Here is a 22,064-nt window from a genome sequence, read left to right as displayed (position 1 = left end):
GTATCAATTTAAAACCATGCATCTGATATGGGAGCTTACTTGAGCTGTCGATTATAAAGTCGCTGTCCTTGCATGAAAATTCCAGATGTTCAAACTGTTGAGAGAGGGCCACAGCGTTACTCCCAGTGACGGGCAGTCGAACATTGTGCAGCTGGATATCTTCGATACATCCCCTGAAACCCTTCCGAACATCAATGTAACCATTACTGTACGTCTCCACCTCGGCACCAAAGTAGACGTCGCTATTATCCAGATTGAGGACATCATTGATCCCAGGGGCTGTCGTGATGGCGGAAAACTGGCCGTCAAGGAAGAGCTCTGCAAAGTTTTTATGGCGCTCGACCATGATGGTATGCCACTTTCCATCACTGATGTGGTTGGGTATAAGCACGAGACCCTCACCGCTCCCACAGTCAAACCGGTACTGTACCATACCGTTCACCAACTGAAAACACAGGCAAATATAACTATCAAAACCTATTCAACACATGGATGGTACACAACAACGGGATAACAGTCTCTTGAAAGCATTACATTTATACCACTGAAATTATTTAATGCTAAAATGCTCCCAGCAGTGGATAAAACAAAATCAAGGAAACGATGTAAAGATAAGAAGTCATATTTCATAATTTGTATGTTCTGGAACCTTCATTTGTGAAAAATTATGTTGAGGGTGAAAAAAGCAGGAATCTGGACCCATTTGGGGTAAAAGATGAGCCGTGTACCTCCAGAATGCTATAGTCCACTCTTCCCTTGGCGAACATGAGGCTGGCTGTCTCCTTGATAGTCTTGATTCTCATTGACAGGGTCAGTCGCATGTCAATCGGGTTCAACAATGTCCACTTGGCATAACTGTTCCCAGCAAACGTCATAGGAGAATCTCCTTCAAATATCAAGCATAACATGAAAGTCATTGGCTTTTATAAACATTGGTCGACAATGGATTTTCCTGTCATTTACTTCTGTTTGCAAATAGGCTTGGCGTTTAAGGTTATAAAACATCAATAGTGCCGGGGTTTCATTTAAATACTTGAATGTTTTAAGTCTAGTCTCTATAGGTATTGGTATGAATGGTTGAGATGAGACTGCCCTAAATGAAAAATGAACTGAGTTAAAGAAGTATTTTCCCACTCACCTCTGTGACAGTTGGTGTTATCACACTTGTTATCAAGGTCCTTCTCACACCTTTTCCCTGTGAGCCCGTCCGGGCACACACACTGGTACCCATGTTGTGGGTCGGCCACACACTCCTTGTACACTGGACATGGGCTCTCCGAACAACTGGTCGGGTTTGGTAGGCAATTGTCTCCTGAAATATAACAGACGATATTCAAGATAAGTTATATATTACAAAAAATCTCTATCTTAATTTATCATAAAAACCATATCATTCACAAATGTACTCCATTACAAGACAGAAGACATCTTCCATAACTGCCTTTTATATCATTATGCCTTTTTTTATCTATAAACATAATTGCTTGTGACACTGAAAAAAACTACTTTAAACAAGAGAAAAAATCAGTTGACTGGACTAATGGTCTTACCAATGTTTCCATTTGGGCATTCACACTCGTAGGTGTATCTGTGTTTGGCCGATACAAAGCTTCCCCCATCCATAAACACAGGTGCGAGGCTGTCTTTATCAAACTCCACGTAGCCGACGCAGGTGCCCCCTTCACACATCCCCCTCTCACAGATATCAGATATCACCTTGACAACCACGACGCCCATCTCAGTAGTAAAATCTTCTGCCAACTTAGCTACCTTCCTCTTCAGCCTATCTTTTGGAATGTACTCGACACCCTTGTTCACGGCAAAAAGAACGTCTAGATTACTGCTTGCATCTCGCCGCTTTCTTTCTGCGATGTTGCCATTTGTGCTGTCTGAGTTCTGTATGCTTATGATTGCGATATCTCTGGTCCTTACATTAAATACCCTCTTCAGAATCCTGACAAAATCTTTCTTGTGGATTTTGAAAAAATCTTGAGGACTCATGTCAGCAAATTGAATGGTGATCGCATTAGCAATCATTTCCTCCGTGATTATGGTAACATCAACATTTACGTTGCCATATGATGTAAACTTGCCGTCAGTTACGCTAACATTGACATTATAGGCTCCTGCGTCAAGTCCAGCAAACGCAATCACTCGGCCATCTTTCTTATCAATGTCGAACAAGTTTCTATGCATTGAGACGACAGTGTAATCCAATGTGTCAAACGTGTCCCCATCCACGGCTTTTAAAGTACCAATGACACCTCCAGGGAATTCGTCCATGTACGAGCTAATGTAAACATCAAGGTTCGACACCTCGGGTGAGTAGGTGCTCTCCTCTATCACATCAACCATGACCTTGACATCGGAGTACATTGCTGGTGTCCCACTGTCAAAAGCTCGCACTGTAAGAAGGTATGTGGCAGTGACCTGGCGGTTCAAGCCACCCGCAATACATAGGTTTCCTTCTTCATCAACGCGGAACTTCCCATCCTGCTCAAGGCCAATCAGGTCAAAGGTGAAGGGTGCTCCATTTGGGTCAAGGTCATCGTCGCTCACCTCAAACTTCAGGATGCAGGATGTAACCTTCTTATTCTCCTGTAAAATACCAAAGAAATTATATAGCATTTAAATGATGGTTTAATTTCCATTGACATACCTTTAAAACAGAAATTAAATCATACATTTTTAAAATTATAATATTCAGACAAAGTATGAATTGAACTCACAGAAAAAGTGACATGTAACATTGTACTGTAACATTTGAACATCATTCAGTATCTAAAAGGCATCATAAAATAATAATGAAAAAAACACACAACAAGAACTGCCACAGGAACTGCAAAAACATGCTTATTAAATGAATTTTACATGGTACAAAATTCTGCAATATGAAATATCAACAAAAACTGACAATATTTCAAATGTCATAACAGTTACTGAAGTAAAATAATAAATGACAAAAGATTGTTTTTTTGACAAATATTTTTTTTCCGGACCGCCACAGTTTGCAACATGGACTTATCCTCCACTCTATTGATGGGGAGACATTTAATTACTGGAATCTGTTGGTATTCTACTCTACACATTCAACATCCAAGGCAAACAATAAATTTTGTAAAACTTAATCAATAGACTTTTAAAACTCATGAGATTTTTTTTAAATCTTGTCTAAAACAATTTTAAAAATCACCGTTTTCATTAGTTCATGCTGTATGAAAATAGGAGGGCATGCCAACAAATAACCTCAAAATCGCTAATGAGCTTTAAGGAAATTGCTCACGTTCCCTTTGTCTTTCATACAGATTGAAAGTGCAAAAGAGATTAATCTTAAAAATAATACTTTGGATAATTATGAAATTTGAGTAACCTCTCCTGCAGTTAAGTATTTTTTATTGAAGAAAGGTTATTGACAATATGGTTTTGTATAAATGAAAAGCCGACAATTGTAACATCATTTACCATTGGTTAAATGATGTCACCCTAATCCAATCAGAGCACAGAGCACAGTATTATAATAACCAATCACGTCACCATGTGGTTTCATTCAATTTGAACACCAAGTTTTCTCTATGCAATAAAATATGGGAATTTATTGTCAAATATTGTTTAACTGCATGCCTGATTATGGTCGTATGTTCTAAGCATTCTGTAGTTGTTATATTGGGCAAGCCTTACACATACCACAATTACATACAAGTCATGAATACACTTTCAAAATAGCATACAAGTTTCCACCCCTTCCATTCTAATACAAATCAAAACCTTATTTAAAAACAAGTGAATAATAGCCTATTTCCCTTTTGTCAATTACTCTTATTTTTTGGTGTGTAGCAGAAAATGTATCATTCAATTTTCATTTAATGCAAAAAATGGTCCACTCTGTTAGTAGTTATTGTAAATTTCCATGCGGGCAAATAAATAAAATAAAAAAATAAACAAGGACAATAATTGTCTGCATGGCAGTACTTACTGAGAGTAGGTCGTTCATCTGGTTTTAACGGAATAGGCACATATATACATTAAAATGTCTCAAAACAATTGTTTTCACAAAACTTGAATGAAATTAAATCTTATACCACATGTTTCATTATTACTTAGCCTATTCTGAGTATTCTAATTGTGCCAGTGTTATTGTTGAGAATTTCTTCTCAAAAATTCCAATTATCTAAGTATTTTGAAAAAAACAAAAAAACACTATGATTAAAAACTATTGATCTTAAAAGATTGTACTACGGTAATGCCTTAAGCTTAATTGTCACAAAAGCTTATATGATCACACAATTTTTTTTATTTCTTGAGTAAAGACCAGTCCTTATTGAGAGCCCACGAGAAGGTGCCTCTGGTTGGGCTCGAATCATGGACCTCTCTGTTGTTTGTGAGGCAGACATCTGAATAACGACACCACCTCAACCTCTACTGTAGCAATACTACATGATCAACGCAGTGACAGTATTTACACTCCATCCCAACACATACCTGTACAAAGACAGTGTAGTTCTCCTGAGAGAAGCTTGGCGGGCAGTCATTGGCATCCAGAATTTCAATGTTCACCACTGTCTCTGCCGTCAGATGGTAGTTGCTCGCTCTCACTTGTAGAGTATAGCTGGAAATCTGGCAAAATAAAAAACAACATTAGCTTTCATTATCCTGCTTTATTTTGGAGATTGTTGAGTGAATATAACTAAAACCTCATGGCAGGATATATTTACTTGTAGAAACCAAAGTTGACATGAGTATGATAGCTCAGGGGAAGTAACTGCTGCCTGAAATATCATGGGTCTGCCAGAGTAAGAGAGTTGAACAGTGTTGCCACAAATAACCTCTCACCAATCGATAAATTGGTTAGAACGATGCTTTATACATCATTTATTATCTATTTCTTAAAAACTACTTTCAAGAAAACAGACTTTAAACGAAAAATCCTTTATTATACACATTGTTGCACAAAAAAATCTGATTCTGTACATCTGACAATGGACACTTACGGCCTCTCTGTTGAGCATGTTTCTAACGAGGATGTACCCATCGGTGCGGTGAATGTCAAACACTTGTAGACTGTCCCCACCCACCAGGGAAAAGTTGACTGCCTTGTTCAGGGGATCGCTGTCCAGATCAGCCGTCAACACCTGGTTTAGATACAGAGATGCAATTTACACTTCAACAATGGATAAAGGTTTCTATATTCCTACTCATTTTCAATGTATTTCTTTGTCCATAAAACTGGAAACATTTCTTCCCAAAACAAACATGCTGAAAATTTCATCTACCATGTACCTAATCAATTTTCATATCATTCTAATATAAAAACATATTAAAACTTGCAGAAACAGCCTAGTTACAAAAGCATTTGGTAAAACCAAAAAAACACCGATGCATTTCAAGGAGTTCTCATAAGCCAGAGTGAACACTTACCTGTAAGACTCTTGAGCCAATCTGTGCGTCCTCCCGAACCATCCCGGAATACTCCTTCTGCAGGAAGACTGGCGGATTGTCGTTCACATCTGTGACATTGATCTGTACGTATGCGGTGTTGGTCAGGGGCACCTCCCCGTGGTCTTGGGCTTGTATGGTGAGAACATAGCCAGGGACTGTCTCGTGGTCCAGGTAGCCAGCAGTGCGAATTATACCTGCAATTACGTTTTAGGGTGATGGTTTTCTATATGATATATGCAGGGTTTTCAACAGAATGAAAAGCCTCCAGGCCTCCTACAAGATCTAATCTGAACTGTTTTCAAAGTCAGTTACTGTTTTATCAATTTCATGCCATTTATTGAAATTGTCAAGTACACAAATCTAAGACTACAAACGTTAATTTCTAACAAAACCCTAAGCTTTGAAACCTCTGTATATTGTGAGAACACATAACAAAAGGCATGCTTCGTATATCAAAAATTTAATAAAACTGATTTCTCTATTGTTGTGCAATAAATTGTCTAGAAATGCTAGAAAGTTAGCACAATATTTCAAGTCATATAAAGAAATCAAAATGTTACAAATCAATAAAGCGCTTAGTAAGAGTTGTAAGAAATTCTTAAAAAGTCATTAAACTGTAATCATACCAGTGTCTTCCTCGACTGTAAACTTGTCCTTGTCATTGCCAGACTGTATGAAGAATGAGATCTGGGCATTGACTCCAGTGTCTAGACTCGAGGCCCTGACGGTGGCCACGTACTGACCAATGGCTGCGTCTTCCCGCACGGAGGCCCAATATGTGGTCTGTTCAAACTCTGGTGGGTTGTCATTCTCGTCTGTCACAGTTATCTCTATGTCAACTTCACTGGTCAGCTGAGGTGTACCCTGCAAATGGAAGGCAATAATTGTCTCATTATGCAAACTAGAATTCTGAATATCAGGTGTCTCCTGTCGCAAAGATCACCATGACCTTGATATTTGACCTACTGTCCCAAACACCAATCAGAGGTGTCTCCTGGCGCAAAGGTCACCATGACCTTGATATTTGACCTACTGTCCCAAACTTCAATCAGGATCAGGGATGACAATGACCAATGTGTATTCTAAGTTTGAAGACTACAACAGACTACTAGGCATTCAAAAGTTATTGATTGTAAGCCTAAGTGTAATACCACAGATGGTGACAATCTTATTGCTGTGTCTGCCATCCTTAATGCTATGCTTAAAAATCATGAGTAATAATTCACTATATGAGAAGTTACAAGAAAAGATCTTTAACAAACAAATATGAACGAAATTACAGACAGAAGGTTGAATTAAACAAACACTGTTTATTACCTACTGCACTTTATAAATTACCAAAGCAGTCATCAAAATAATTACAATTTCCTCTTCAACAAATTTTCTTGCAAATATTAACAGTCTCAGACAATAAACCCAAATGTTTTAACAATTGTTTGTAAAATACAGAACACTAAAGGGAATATAAGGCAGTAAAAGATCTTAATTGAAACCAATTCTAAGAAAGTTGGCAAGTTTTCATCACGAAGCTTTGGACAAGGAAATTGAAGCAATTCTTTGAGTAAAAGTAAACATAGACAATTTTGCCCAACTCCTCACCTTATCGGCAGCATGCACAGTGATGGTGTAATGGTCTGTTTTCTCTCTGTCCAGACGTTTAGCCAGTTGTATAAGGCCGCTCTTCTCATCAATTTTAAACACACCTTCCGGATTCCCCGTCAGAGAGAATGTGATCTGACGATCGTTTCCTGTCACACAAAGGATAACAACATGACACAAACGTAAACTATGTGCTATTATATTATATGGAATTTCAAAACAATCTATGCAAGGAATTAAAATTTTGTTTAACATTCAATTTTTCACTTAAAATTTCTATTACAAATTACAATACTCTTAAACAATAGTATAGATATGTTAAACACCACCAAAAAGCTCAAAATTTTAATCTGACTGTTACATAAAAGTCTTCATTGACAAATAACATTTCCCCCTTTTTTCAAAGCAGCATGAACAATTTAATGTCATTTAGACATTATTTCCATACGTAATCAAAGCAAGCATGTAGCTTTGTTTCAATGTCTTTTAATATTCTTATAGCTTTATGACTGAATTAGTTCTACACCATTTTTAAAATAATGCTAAAAAAGAATTAGTACCAAGGTCAGCATCAGAGGCGGACACCCTGTATATTAGGGTGTTAATGACGGCCCCCTCGCTCACACTCACTGGACCCTGTATGGGCTGGATAACCGGGCTGTTGTCATTCACATCAGTAATGGTCAGTCTGATGTCCATGGAGCAGTATTTCCCACCAATGTCCACCGCCCGAGCGGTGAGCTGATAGCGGTCAATTGTTTCCCTGTCTAGGTGGCGGGCAGCAGTCAACACTCCTATTATAGACAAAAACACCATAAGCTGTTATGTTATACATGTTGTCTAATAACTGCAAACAATGAATTAATTCACAGAATTTAAAACCTTATCATAATAAGCAATAGCTAAACTATTTAATATTTAACATATTACATATATCATTAACATTTAAATAATTACACTCTCTATATGCACATTTGAGCATTGAAAACAGGTCATTCTTATGTTCATGTTTCCAAAAAAGCGTACCAGAGTTTGGTTCCAGGTAAAAGTCTTGTGCACCATCTCCAGTCAGCTCGTATCTGAGGGATCCATACTCATCGGCATCAGAGGCTTTCAGGGTGGAGATCACCCAGCTTGGCGTCACATCCTCACTCACACTCTCATCATAGACGGGCTGGTGGAACAATTATTGGCAATTTTAAAACAAATAGCTTTCAGCTAGCAAACAATCCTAAATGCTGGAGACTAACAATGTTGTGAACAGAAATTATGAAAATACATTATTCTTTGTAGACCCAAGATATTGAAAATTTATCTTTTATAATTGAATAATTTGAGGAAATGTGTAGTTTGGAACCTCAAAAATGACACTGTAAGATTTATTTCATATTAATTTCAAATTTCAGACTTCTTAGCAAAGATTTATGTACAATTAGAAAATTTATTTATCAAATGCTCATAATAGATTTTGGAGAAATAATCTAAAACTTTTGCATTTATCTCAAAACTGTTTTGCCATTAAAGTGAAGTCAGGTTTGATATATTTGCCACTTAAAATAACATTTTGAGGTGACAAAATTCCAAAGAAAGGCATGTCTTTGACAAATTGTAATCGCATGCCTGTTTTACAGACATTGTGAATTTGTTTTAATACATAAATGTGTCAAAATAAAATGAAACAATGCTAATTTGGGTGCAAATTTACAATGAATTACCTTGTGACAGACTGGAGTGTTGTCATTAGCATCGAGAATGTCTATTGTAAGTGTTGCCGTGGTAACGAAAGCACCGTCTGTGGCAGCAACTGTCAGTTTGTAGCGGGGGACTCTTTCTCTGTCTAGCTGTCCATTAACAAACACATCTCCATCAGCTCTGATCCTAAATTTCCCTTCGGGATCCCCTTCTGTGATGTAGTAATGGGTTTCTGAGGTGAAGGTCAAATCCTTATCAACAGTGGTCAAGGTCATGAGAATAGTTCCTTCATAAGCATCCTCATTCACGGCAGCCTGATAATGTTCGCGTGAAAATATGGGAGGATTGTCATTACAATCCATGACCTTGACCTGGACAATGGTGAAGTTCTGAAGGGCATCTGGGCTATCACTATCCTTGACCCAAACAGTCAGGTTATATAACTCCTGACTCTCCCTGTCCAACTCTGATAACAGTGTTATTACCCCTGTTGTTGAGTCAATGCTAAACTGGTGTGAATATTTTCTGACATCATCTCCAAACGAGAAAATAAACCTTGAAGACTTGTCCATATCATGAGCAACAACTTGGACTATATCAATCCCAGCTTCGGAGTTTTCAGGCACAGTGATTTGGTAGGGATTGGACTCAAAATATGGGTAATTGTCATTGACATCCATTAATCTTATGTTTATAGTGGCTTCTTGCACGAGGGGTGGGCTACTTAACGTCTGAGCCTGTACAGTAAGTATAAAAACGCTGTTGGTTTCCATATCGAGAGGGGCAGCAACTCTCACCTTCCCCTGACTGTCAATACTAAACCTGGCAGGAGAGTTACTGCTCTTGGTATATCCAGGGACGATAATGTATTCCAGCGGTGAAAAACTCATGGCCTTCACTGTTGCTATGACAGTGGAGACTGGTTCATTCTCGAGCATGAAGAATGAGTAGGATGGCTGAGAGAAGACTGGTTGAGCATCGTCATTGTCTGTGACCCACATGTTGACTGGTACGTTGTTTTTCATTGGTGGATCACCCTTATCACTGGCTTGCACGAAGAACTGGAAAATCTCATCAACTGAAAAAAGTAAAAAACAAACAAACTTGAAACAATCATTCAATAGGACTGTCTTATGTCTAAAAACATCAGACATCTGAAATGCTAACTGTATGTGTAATGTAACTATATACATGTTACAAATTTAAGACTTAATAAATAATAGATTTACTGTTCTCAATTTTTTGAAAATGTAGAAAAAAAGGCTGGATTTTGATGACAAGTGTAACATAATCAAATATTAAATGATATATTAATGACGCTATAAATATGTTGTCGGGTGCCTCAGGAACTTACCAGAGTTTTTTAGGCTGGAAGAAAGGGTGATGACGCCGGTGTCAGGGTGGAGGTGGAATAACTGCTGGACTCGCGCGGATGTACCCGGGGAAAACTCATACACTATCTCCCCATTTACACCGCTGTCTTTGTCTTCAGCTTGAATCTGCAGGAGCAGTAATGTTCAAATTTAATAGAATACATTGGACTTTTTTTCACAAAGCTCAAGTTTAGTTTATATCTATGTATAAGATATAATAAGGTTTTTATAGGTACTTTATCCTTGTAGCAGTAAGACTGCATTTGAGTGTAAAATGATTAGTTATAAGAAATCCACAGGCTACTTACCTTTGGCCTCTAGGGCGAAAGACTTAATCTCATACCAATACAATATCTCACCACAATCAAGCTAAATATTCATGAAAATATTCCTTATATTGTAACAATATAAAGTTATCCTTCTTGCATTTAGGACTTGACAAAGATTTTATAATAAACCATGCTTTGGGCATTGTTATAACATTATATGATGCACATGTTCCTGTGTTGGGGAGATCCATAAGATTCTACTCAAATAATTTTTATTTCATACTCCACAAATAAACACCACACAAATCTTAATACACACCACCATTATTGTAGAATTGAGTGGCGTTGAATCGAGGACTGTCTGCTTGTACTCCTGGGCCAGGAATTGTGGGACGTTGTCGTTCTGATCCCTGATTGAGATATGGACTGTTGTAAAAGTCATGCGACCACCATTGTCGGACACAGCTACAGGGACGGAGTACACAGATTGTCTCTCACGGTCCAGAACCTGTACTGAGTACATCTCACCTGTTATGGAGAAAATGTATTTATGAATTTGCATGTACAAGTTTTTCTATCCACACCTCTCAATCTTAGTAAAGTGAAGTTAATTATACCAAGACTGATGAACAAGTAGGCCTTTTTCGCAAATGAGATTATATCTAATAATGATCTTAATAATCATTTAGTAATAATTATTTATTTTGCAAATTAAATTACAACTCATAAAGCTTAAGAATTATTAAGAAGAGCATCCTTTTGACTGAAAGCAATGAGACAAGGTCACTAAATATGACTGAACAACAAATTTCCTATAAACTGAGAATAAACACAAACACAGACTGAGTAAGCTATACCAGTAACGCAAATTATACCAGTGTCAGCATCAATCCTGAAGTACTGCTGCATCTCATCGCTGGAAATGGAGTAGCGAATCATGCCAAACGTGCCATCGTCCTCATCTGTCGCCCGCACCTGTGTAACAAGCATACCCTCCCCGTAATTCTCGGGAAACTCTGCCACATAGATGAGCCGATCAAACCTCGGGGCGTTGTTGTTGCTGGTCTGTACCTTGATGTTGACTCTAGCGAAGTTTGAGAAAACTCCATCAGAGACTGATATATTTAAGTTATAGGCAAGGTACAAGTCTGGGATCCTTTGCTGAGAGAGTGAGATGATTCCCTTTTCCGGTTCCATATCAAATGTCTGTCTGTCATTGCCAGCAATGATAGCATATCTTAGTTTTGACCTGCTGCTCGAGTCCAGGTCAGTTGCTGACACCTTGGTGACTAGTTGGCCACGAGCTATCTGATCTGAGATGGTGCAGTGGTACGACCGCTGGTTAAATGTCGGTGCATTGTCATTTAGATCTGTGACTGTTACTATAACCGTAGCAGTAGCCGACAGGGCCGGTATTCCACTATCTGACGCCACAACTAACAATTTATACTCGGGCTGGTCCTCCCTGTCAAGAAACTTTCGGGTTGAGATAGTTCCGGTATCATCACCAATGTGGAACCAGTCTAGGCCCTGATCGCCAGCATTGCTGGGCACCAGCCGGTAGTGAACCAATCCATTGTCTCCTGGCTCAGGGTCTGTAGCCAGCACAGTGAGCACTGAGGCCCCAATACTGGCAGCCTCCGATATTGAGGCCCTGTACAAGTGGCTGGTAAATGTTGGTACTTCGTTGTTCACATCCTGAAGCGGAAAATAAAACAAAAAACTTGCTTAAACTTTTCAAAGGATATAAACAGCAAAACTATTTAGTAATATATTTGAACAACAAAGGCAACAAATTGGAGACCTTGCATTTTGGATAATTTACTGAATCATTTTCAACTTATAAATCAGCAGCAAAGGTAGTTAAAAAAACATACCATAATTTTCTCAACAGTAACTTATGTAAAATATGCTGGGAAAAGTTAATAAAGTATATTTAAATTGTAAATTAGTTAAAAGTTAACCATAAATAACATTGAATGCAGCAATCATTTTAAAGCTGATGTTGTTTGATACCTGAACTGTAATCATGAGAAAGGAGGTAGCGGTGAGGCCGGACATCAACTCTATAGCCTGTATGGTGAGGTTATACGAGGGCTTGGCTCGAGTCAACACACCATGCACTGTCACCACACCTGTGATATACAAAATACATCAATTACTCGCACTTCATTGTGCTTAAGTTTGAATAAGAAAACTTAAGAGTTGATTAAACAGAAATTATTATTGAAAGAAATCTACAGATGTATCCACCTATTTGAATCTATTTTAAGAAAAGGGGGATCTAATCAATCTCTACAATCGGTAAATTTCAGAAGACATTAACCTATTTCCAAACAGATGTATGAGTTTAACTTTAACTTGTTTAGCAATTTGAGCAGTTAGTAAAATGATAATCTATATATAGTGGCAGTGACTGACAGAGCTGAGCAACAAGAGAGCTGCGAACGTCAACGCTTGTCTGTTGAAAAAGGGGCATAATTCAACAATAATTAAAGCCAGGGTTGCGGGTCTTGATTTAATTGCGGGTATTGTCTCTAACAACATGTAGATATAGATAAAAATGATGTTGGACGTTTTGTCCACTTAGTCAGAAATGACATGGGAGGTTTTGTCCACCTAGTCTAAAATGACATGGGAGGTTTTGTCCACCTAGTCAGAAATATCATGGGAGGTTTTGACCACCTAGTCAGAAATATCATGGGAGGTTTTGTCCACCTAGTCTAAAATGACATGGGAGGTTTTGTCCACCTAGTCTAAAATGACATGGGAGGTTTTGTCCATTAGATGTTTTGTCCAGCTTCATGTTTACCAAGTTTCATATGAATATCATAAATGGTTTTGAATTATGGCCAAGTTTTTCGACGCCAATAATGATAGTTAGGCTATGACAATACCTCGACTTTTTCATTGAAAAAAAGACGAGCAATCTAGCATCAGTGGTTCTAGGATACAGAAGTGAGAGGGGGGTTATATGGGTAATGTCTCTAAGAAACATGGAACAAGGCTGATCTCAGACCAGTTACACTTTGTCAACATATGTCTGACACCCAACGTCACCATACATTTGATGCTATGTCCACAAACAACTGACACCCAACGTCAATATATATCTGACACTCTATTTCAGCATACAGCTGACGTCCGATGTCACCATACACCTGACACGCGATGTCAACATACACTTGAGACTCTATGTCATTTTACATCTGACACGCTATATCGACATACACCTGACATGCTGTGTCAACATACACCTGACACACTATGTCAACATACACCTGACACACTATAATGACATACACCTGACACGCTGTGTCAACATACACCTGCAACTCTATGCAAACAACCAATCCCAATGATAATGATGCATGATGGTATGTTTATTTACTTTTATGTGGGCATATAATTTGGAGCTATTATAACTTAGATCAGTATGTATCTACAATAACTCAGAAGGTGAATTTTCAACTGAACTCTACACAGAAGTACTCAACTTCCACCTAGAAGTCCCAACCTTTCAGTGCAAATGGGAAATTCTCATAAACCCTGACTCCAGAAATATGTATTTATATCTGCAACTGCATGATGTGAAAACCACAATTCGGGAAATGAACAATAAGAGTGGTAGTGAAAAGTCATACAGATGTTTTACACATTTGAAAACGGTCTATCGAGAAAATGTTAAAACAAAGTTATGAAGAAAAAGCCAAATTTCAGTTTCAGCAGGTCATCTTCCATGGAGATTAATTACACCAATGTTAATCTTAGTAATAAATCATAAATGAGCACGATACGAAATAAAAACAATGCAAACCAAATCTACAGTCACCAACCAAAACAAAAACATTCATTAGAAATCAAGCAAGTAGGAGTATTACTGCATAACAAATGAAAGAAACTGGTTTTGTATCTTGTATATGCAATGCCCATGGCTTTGTGCTTTAAGCGGGATAACATAGTTCTATACAATGCTTATGTGATATTGACTAGGTAAAGATTGCATGATTATATATGGTCAGCATAAGCTGTCATCTCTGAATACGCAGAATATGATCAAATAATCATAAACGGAGCAGTCAATAGTTTTGATAAAATATTATAGTTGGTTTAACTTTTCATTTGTTAGCAATATTTCAGTCCAAAAGAGAAGCTTAAATTTTATTCAAGAACTTGTTCTATTTATAGAGTGTTGCCTAGCAACCCTCCCCTACAAAGCCGGGCAGTAGCATACATGTGAATGTAAACATAAATGCAACACAGCATAGCATGACTGACATAATTCCCAGTCTCCGTACATTAGAATACATGGGTCATGTCACCTGACAAACAGCATGGTAGGGCCCTGGCTGTCGCTTTGATGTATTGTATATTGTTTTTGGTTTCCTGAGGTTCGTTTTAGATATTTTATGAATATGAATATAATGGCATTTATTTAGCTATAAAAATATGAGTCAGTACCATACTGTGTAATATAATATCAGATTATTCATATTACTCAACTTTTTGAATTTCCAACATAACAGCTATATTTGTTAATATTAGCCGTAATTAATCCCTCATGAAATAAAACCATCTACAATACTTAGAATGTGAAGGAGTTCATAGGAAAAAAACAACAGATTTCTTATGTAAGAAAAAAAATACCATCAAGCCCCAACCAAAACCACAAACAATTCTGTTTTTCCCATTATTTTGCATTCAGTTTTAGCAGCGACATGCCATAGCCCCATCATGCTAGCAGGGTGCAAGCCACAAGCAGGTCTTCTTGCGATAATACTCACATGGACTTTGAATATCCATGGCTTTAAAAATCACACAATATACTTGGGGTATGGTCGACAATCATACAAAATTTGGTTTGGTAAAAAATTACACTTCACAAGAAAATAGCAAGCCATATAAACAATGCAGTATGACACAATACTGGGAGATGTTCAATAAAATAAAATCAATTTAGAATTAATTTTTTTGGCAGACTTTAAACTTCAGAGTAAAAATTCATTTCTTTTTTTTTAATAAAAACAAGAGCACTTTTAGGACAATGATAGTGTTTGAATTAAGAATAGGTTATTGCTTATTTGGAGGTCTTTATGGAAATAAAATGTTCAAGCCTAGCCCATCTAAGTGAACGTTTAATTTCCATAAAGACCTCCAAATAAATAATAACTTGTAATGAATGGTTGAAATCATTTTTGTTTAAAGACAAGACACCGAATCTAAAAAAAAATTGTGATCTAAGCAGAACAACATTACGGCAAAATACGCGCATACTTCTTACAGCACTGTTATCAAAGTTTAACGCTTATGTCATGATTGGACAAGCTATTTTGTTTCAGCTTTAATTTGAGCAGCCAATATAATAATTATTGTCATCCCATTGGTTAAACAAATGATTTCAAGCATTATCAAGTTTTTCTTTAAAGCTAAAATACTTCTTAAAAGCTTTTTAATTCTATGATGTCCATTTTTTTCAAGTATATGAAGACCATCAATATGGCGAATAAAACTTCCCATGACCGCGATATTATACGAAGTACAATACACTTAATATCCCCCAAAAATCACGTTAATGTAGTGTTTTCAACTGAATTGCCCAAATAAAAAGAACAATAAATGCATTAATGTGAACATTAAAAGCAAATTATCGAAATTCACAGCCTTAAATAATGTGCTATTATATTACCTGTGAACATTTACTGAACAATGTGAAATCTCAACCACAAAATAATGGTTAAGTCAACAATATTATGCATTTTAATAGCAATAAAAAAAAAGTATTAAAATTACAAAAAAAAAGACAATTATCAACAAAATTGAAGCTACAAGTCATGAATGAAACCCAGATATCCCATAATTAACGTTTAACAAATATTGGCAATTATCTTGACAGTTTAGAAATTTCAACCTGATTTTTTTGGTCTCTAATGACTAAGACAAGATAATAAATAGGCAAACTTAATAGATTCTATATGTGCCTGTCTTTCAGAGTTTAATATAACCCTTGTTATATTTAAAATTCACAGTTTATAATGATATAATTTTTTAGAAATATGACTCATGAAATTTAATACCAATGTTCATTATAACCTTCGAGTGAAATAATCCTCTAAATATAGAAAATATACAGATAAACATGTTTGTGCATTTCTGGCCTTGCTTTCAATTAAGAATCATGCAAAAGAAATATTGCTATTAGCATTGTATGGTTTTGACATAAATTCACAGCAAGATTAATGAAACAAAATTTTAACGCAAATGACGGTTAAGGAATATTAAAAGTAAAAAAAATCATGACCATACATTTTACAATAACCACCACCAAATTACGGACAAACATTGTACATGTTATACATCATGAAAAATTTCAATAATTATTATCATCCAAACTCATAACATTAAAATATTATACCCATAAAGTTCACAAAGGGTGATATTCAATATAGGCCTTAATTGAATCTAAGAATGGTGTAGCTAATTGGATTGCTCGATATAATAACCGACCAATAGAGTGAATGGAGTCAATGATGTATGACCATAAGATTGATTTAAGTAGTATATTGAATACCACCCCTGAAGTACAAAAAAAGCATTTTCCAATCACGTGTGACTACTCACCAATGTTAAAATCCACATCAAAATCGCCGTAATAGTTTCCGTCCATTATAGTGTAGATGAGTTTCTGGCCGGTGGGACTGTTGGCGGAGAGAGTTGCGACGGCCGACCCCCGCGGGATGTATTCTGGGATGGTTGCACGGTAGATTAGCTGATCAAACACTGGATACGCCTGGCTGATTACCACAATTTGGAGGGATGTCTCAGTTGTCTTTGATGGAATGTCTGAAACATAAGGTAACAAGTTGTTCATTGCTTTTCAGGTTCATGCATTTTTTTATGATTTATTTTTTACAAAAATAGAAGCAATCTTCCTGCTAGCTCAGCCATCATTGAATGTAATTGAAACATAACACATGTATCGATTATATTGCGTATTGAAACACTACAGTCTACATTGAGCCAATGCTTTAGAACTTTTATAAAGTTAACAACTTTGTTAATGTTATCATTGTGAACATTCAAATCATTACTGCTCTGGAATTTTAATGGATACACTTATCATCTGCTGTATTTCTAGCAAGTTCTGAGAAAATTGTTTCAGCTGTCCTTGTTTATATCAAAATATGTGAGCATCATCAAATATTTCACGTCTAAAAATTAACAACAATGTGGATAATCACATTGTTAATTTCAACAAAGCTCTGAACATTCAGCCTATTATGTCTTAAAATTTTACAAAAAAAAACGCTTAATTCAAGTAGTTCTTTTATAAACAACTTGAAAGACAAGAGCCTTTTTGTTAAGAGTTATTAATTTCGTTAGGCTGGGAAGTAGGTAAGTCTTAATTACTCTGAAATTCCCTGTAAAGTTGTAGTGAATGCAATTAGAGTGTTCAAGCCATGCATTAGTTAGACAGTAATTGAGCAATACTTGGGGTATTAATTCATCACAAATCGCAAATAAAGATATACCTATTTGTTTCCTGGTTTTGTTCCAAAAAATTGGGGAACGCAACTTCAGCAATTTCAAAAAGAAATCTTCGAAACTTACTTGCTTTTTACTGGTTAAGTTGTTTTAGTTACGATAGACCATATTTAAGGGCAATAAGCTACTTTTTAACAAGCAGTAATCAGCTGGTTCCTGTTGTCATAGCTGGATACAGCTGCCAGCGTGAACCAATGTCCAAAAATGGACACTGTCAGTTATGCGAAAATCTACTATAGCTATAACTAATTACCCCCATCTTCAGCGGAAACGGTCAGAACAATCTTTTGGCCCACATCAGACTCCTGCAGGTGCTTCAACACAGTGATCTCCCCTGTTTCCGGGGCAATGGCAAACCTATTGCCATGGTCACCATCTCTCTTTAAACTGTAAGTCACATGTCCAAACTGGCCTGCGTCACGGTCAACAGCGGTCACCTGTCAACACAGTCAACAAGTTGTTTAGAGTAAAACATCATTTACCTCCCTTGCACTGTATCGGTGACAAGAGATTATTAGTAGTCATGCTTATGGCTAGAAAATGATAATTAATTAATTCAGAAAAATAAATTCTATTAAAAGTCAAATGGCTCATATAAGATATCAACATCATTTAAATATAAACGCCCATTACATTAAATGTTTTGCCTTACGGTTGTCATTATTCTATATGAATATCTAACAGTGAAAATCAACTGAGTAAAATAACACCTCAAGATGTACTTTCAGTGAAAAAATTAAAACTTAAAAAACAAAATACAGCTAAATCCTTTTATATTTTTTTCCTTATTCCCGGAGTAAAACCAGACTTTGAGTAGGGGTATTTTTAATGAGTCATTCAGAAAATGTAAACAATTCTTTACATTTGAAAAGCCTAAGCGTACCTGTTTTACTATATGACCGAGAGGAGCATCATACACGAGTACGGAATGATATGGCTGTTGCACAAACATCGGGGCATTGTCATTCTCATCTTCCACCGTTACCTTGACAACAGCATGAGCTCGCTCTTCACTGAATGGTGTCTGCCTATGCACCTGTCAATCAATCAAAACTGAATTACACCTCTATTAAAAGTCATAAAAGTAAAGGAATGAGGATGTGTGTACATAACTCTTTGATATTCAAACTTTGTGGTCAATTTAAGCATTCCATAATCTCAGTTACTCACAACTACATACCTCCACAATGAGATTGTAAAGGGCTATTTCCTCTCTATCAAACACAACGCCAGTAGTGGTAAGCACGCCAGAGGTGAGGCCAACCTCAAACATCCCCTTGCCATTCAGCAGGCTGAACGAATACTGCTGGTTGAGGGCTCGGTCGGCCACCATGATCACGATTAAAGTCTCTTCACTGAGTATATTCTCCATCACGCTGGCCTCGTATACTGCTCGGGTAAATGTGAACGGACTGTATTCAGGATGTGCCACTGTAATGTCCACTGTTGACAGAGCTGTGAACACTCCATCACTTACTTGTACATTTAGTTTATAGCTATCTTCCATGTTTTTTGCATTATCAATGTAAATTGCACCCAAGTTCTTGTCAATTCTGAATCTTTTGTCAGAATTACCTTCAGTAATGCGATATCTAAGCTTGGAATTGTAATCATCATCCGTAGCAATGGTTTGAACGACAATCACATCACTGAACGTTGGTAGAAAAACGTGTGCAGTGTATGAGTCTGTTGAGAACTTAGGGGGCGTATCGTTCACATCATCCACGTATATGGTGACTCTAGCAGGAAGCCGTGTTCTGTGCTGGGGTTTACCCATATCCCAAACCTCTACGGACAGTTCGATCTTCTCAACGGCTTCTCTGTCAAGCTCAGCGACTGTTCTTATTGCCCCAGTGTTGTGATCAATGGTTATAAATTTCTTGGCATACTCGTCTCTGATCTCATAGATCAACAAGGCATTCAGATCAGAATCTTTGTCTGTGGCTCTGATAACGAGAGGCTCACCATACTGGTCAAGGACAATGGTGCCGGGCTCAGCCAATTCTGTGACATTGCCTACATACTCATGCTGCAAAAACTCTGGAACATTATCATTTTCGTCTATAACATGAATGAGCAGATGTGTCATGGCTGAAGAGTGAATAACACTGGTGGCCTTAATTGTGAGGTTAAATGAATGGTCAGTTTCAAAGTCCACTTGCTTCTTGGTGAAAACAACTCCAGAATTTGGATTTACTGAGAAAATGTTCCGATCATTGCCACCAATAATGGTATAAATGAGACTTGATCGGCATATTGCTGATATGGTAAACACGTTGGTAAACACAGGTTGATTCTCCAGCAGTTCTGCCATGTATTGGGTCTCCTCAAATCTGGGTGGGGCATTGTCCGAGATGGTCACTGTAATGGTCACCTTGGTGGATGCTGACAAGGGAGTGTCACCCTGGTCGGTTGCCATGACAACCAGCTCAAACAGCGTCTTGTCAGCTTTGTCAATTTCTTTTGCAACAGAGATCGTACCAAGGAGGCGATCAATTGTGAATGTCCCACCAATGTTACCTGAAAATAGAAGGAAGACAAGTGTAATCAATTGTTTAAGAGAATTGATATACTAAACTGTAAGAGAGGAGTCAAAACTGGACAGAAAAGAATAATTCAACTATGTTTTATCAAAGGTAATACCATACAGATCCTTAGAAACGTGCATGCATAAATATACAAGGCGGAGGATCTTTTCAGTGGGGGGTCTTTTAAGAAAAAAATTGATGGAACCTAGACTTATATCTTCCTTGACCAGAAACTGCAGCTGTAAACATGTTATCAACTGCCATTTTGTTCCTAATGCACCTGCTTACATCTTTTTGTATTCCCCACTGCCTTATTGCACTATTGAAGGTCACACAAAACTAATATTTCAATCAATCATTCTCTGTTTATCTGTTGAAGACAAATATGGTAGACACAAACAGGTTTTGCTGACCCAAGAATGTAAGATTTGTACCAAAGTCTAGACATCCTGAATAGAGTAAGTATGTTTATTAAAAACCTTCAAATATTTATCAATCTAAACATAAAATAACATATATGTTAGTTTTCTGTTCCTGACCTTCATTGAGAACGAATATAGATGACAGTTCATTTATACTGGCTACATTTAGTTTATTCACTTATTTTAATGTATGATGAATTAAAGTGTACAGGAAACGAGGCTACATTACCGAATACATAACAATAAATTATTAACTAGTGCATTTCAAACTCTTGTCTTTCAAACAGTGTCTTATGAATACATTTTCCTATTAGTAAGAGGTTTTACATAATATTATGATTAATATATTTTTGACAAGCGCCAAAGTGTTTATTGCATAATTAATTTTACTTTAATGCTTCTTTATTACCAATAAACAAAGACAAATTAAATGAAGAAGAATTAAAGGAAGGGGATATGAACATTCATGTTATTAATTTATCTTAATTAATAAATCTTAATGGAAAGAAAAACTTGGCACGTTGCATTATGCGGTGAAACCAGAAACCTGAATGCACTGAAACTGTATTAAGTGTACTGAAACAGCATTGAAACTGTATAACAAGTAATGAAACAGCACAATAACTGTATTAAATGTACCGAAACAGAAATAAAACTGTACTGAATGCAGTAAAACAACAATGAAACTGTATTGAATGCAGTGAGACAACAATGAAACTGTATTGAATGCGGTGAGACAACAATGAAACTGTATTGAATGCGGTGAGACAACAATGAAACTGTATTGAATGCGGTGAGACAACAATGAAACTGTATTGAATGCAGTGAGACAACAATGAAACTGTATTGAATGCAGTGAGACAACAATGAAACTGTACTGAATGCAGTGAGACAACAATGAAACTGTTTTGAATGCAGTGAGACAACAATGAAACTGTATTGAATGCAGTAAAACAACAATGAAACTGTATTGAATGCAGTGAGACAACAAAGAAACTGTATTGAATGCAGTGAGACAACAAAGAAGCTGTATTGAATGCAGTGAGACAACAAAGAAACTGTTTTGAGTGCAGTGAGACAACAATGAAACTGTATTGAATGCAGTGAGACAACAATGAAACTGTATTGAATGCAGTGAGACAACAATGAAACTGTATTGAATGCATTGATACAACAATGAAACTGTATTGAATGCAGTGAAAC

The 22,064-nt window shown here is 36.8% G+C and overlaps 1 protein-coding gene across 8 annotated transcripts in view; it reads right to left on the bottom strand.

Annotated features, from left to right (window-relative positions):
- LOC128227273 (protocadherin Fat 1-like) overlaps positions 1–22,064 on the bottom strand; it is a 104,644-nt gene that overhangs the window by 10,389 nt on the left and 72,191 nt on the right. For 5 of the 8 annotated variants that reach the window (XM_052937644.1, XM_052937645.1, XM_052937650.1 and 2 more), the window contains exons 10-31: positions 19,092–20,431; positions 18,795–18,947; positions 18,165–18,348; positions 16,988–17,209; positions 15,154–15,174; positions 12,386–12,504; positions 11,245–12,067; positions 10,689–10,897; positions 10,082–10,226; positions 8,751–9,805; positions 8,062–8,209; positions 7,596–7,829; positions 7,036–7,184; positions 6,063–6,300; positions 5,416–5,630; positions 4,989–5,129; positions 4,480–4,614; positions 3,974–3,991; positions 1,551–2,598; positions 1,139–1,312; positions 729–886; positions 40–445 (exon numbers count right to left, since the gene is read on the bottom strand). In XM_052937644.1, coding sequence (XP_052793604.1) covers positions 40–445; positions 729–886; positions 1,139–1,312; positions 1,551–2,598; positions 3,974–3,991; positions 4,480–4,614; positions 4,989–5,129; positions 5,416–5,630; positions 6,063–6,300; positions 7,036–7,184; positions 7,596–7,829; positions 8,062–8,209; positions 8,751–9,805; positions 10,082–10,226; positions 10,689–10,897; positions 11,245–12,067; positions 12,386–12,504; positions 15,154–15,174; positions 16,988–17,209; positions 18,165–18,348; positions 18,795–18,947; positions 19,092–20,431 — 7,335 coding nt within the window. The remainder of the gene's footprint in view (positions 1–39; positions 446–728; positions 887–1,138; positions 1,313–1,550; positions 2,599–3,973; positions 3,992–4,479; positions 4,615–4,988; positions 5,130–5,415; positions 5,631–6,062; positions 6,301–7,035; positions 7,185–7,595; positions 7,830–8,061; positions 8,210–8,750; positions 9,806–10,081; positions 10,227–10,688; positions 10,898–11,244; positions 12,068–12,385; positions 12,505–15,153; positions 15,175–16,987; positions 17,210–18,164; positions 18,349–18,794; positions 18,948–19,091; positions 20,432–22,064) is intronic. The other 3 variants (XM_052937647.1, XM_052937646.1, XM_052937649.1) reach the window with 3 other exon arrangements.

Source organism: Mya arenaria, chromosome 3 (genome assembly GCF_026914265.1).
Source record: "Mya arenaria isolate MELC-2E11 chromosome 3, ASM2691426v1".
Classification (NCBI taxonomy): Eukaryota; Metazoa; Mollusca; class Bivalvia; order Myida; family Myidae; genus Mya; species Mya arenaria.
Note: the sequence above shows the minus strand (reverse complement) of the source record. Positions and strands in the feature narration are given on the sequence as shown.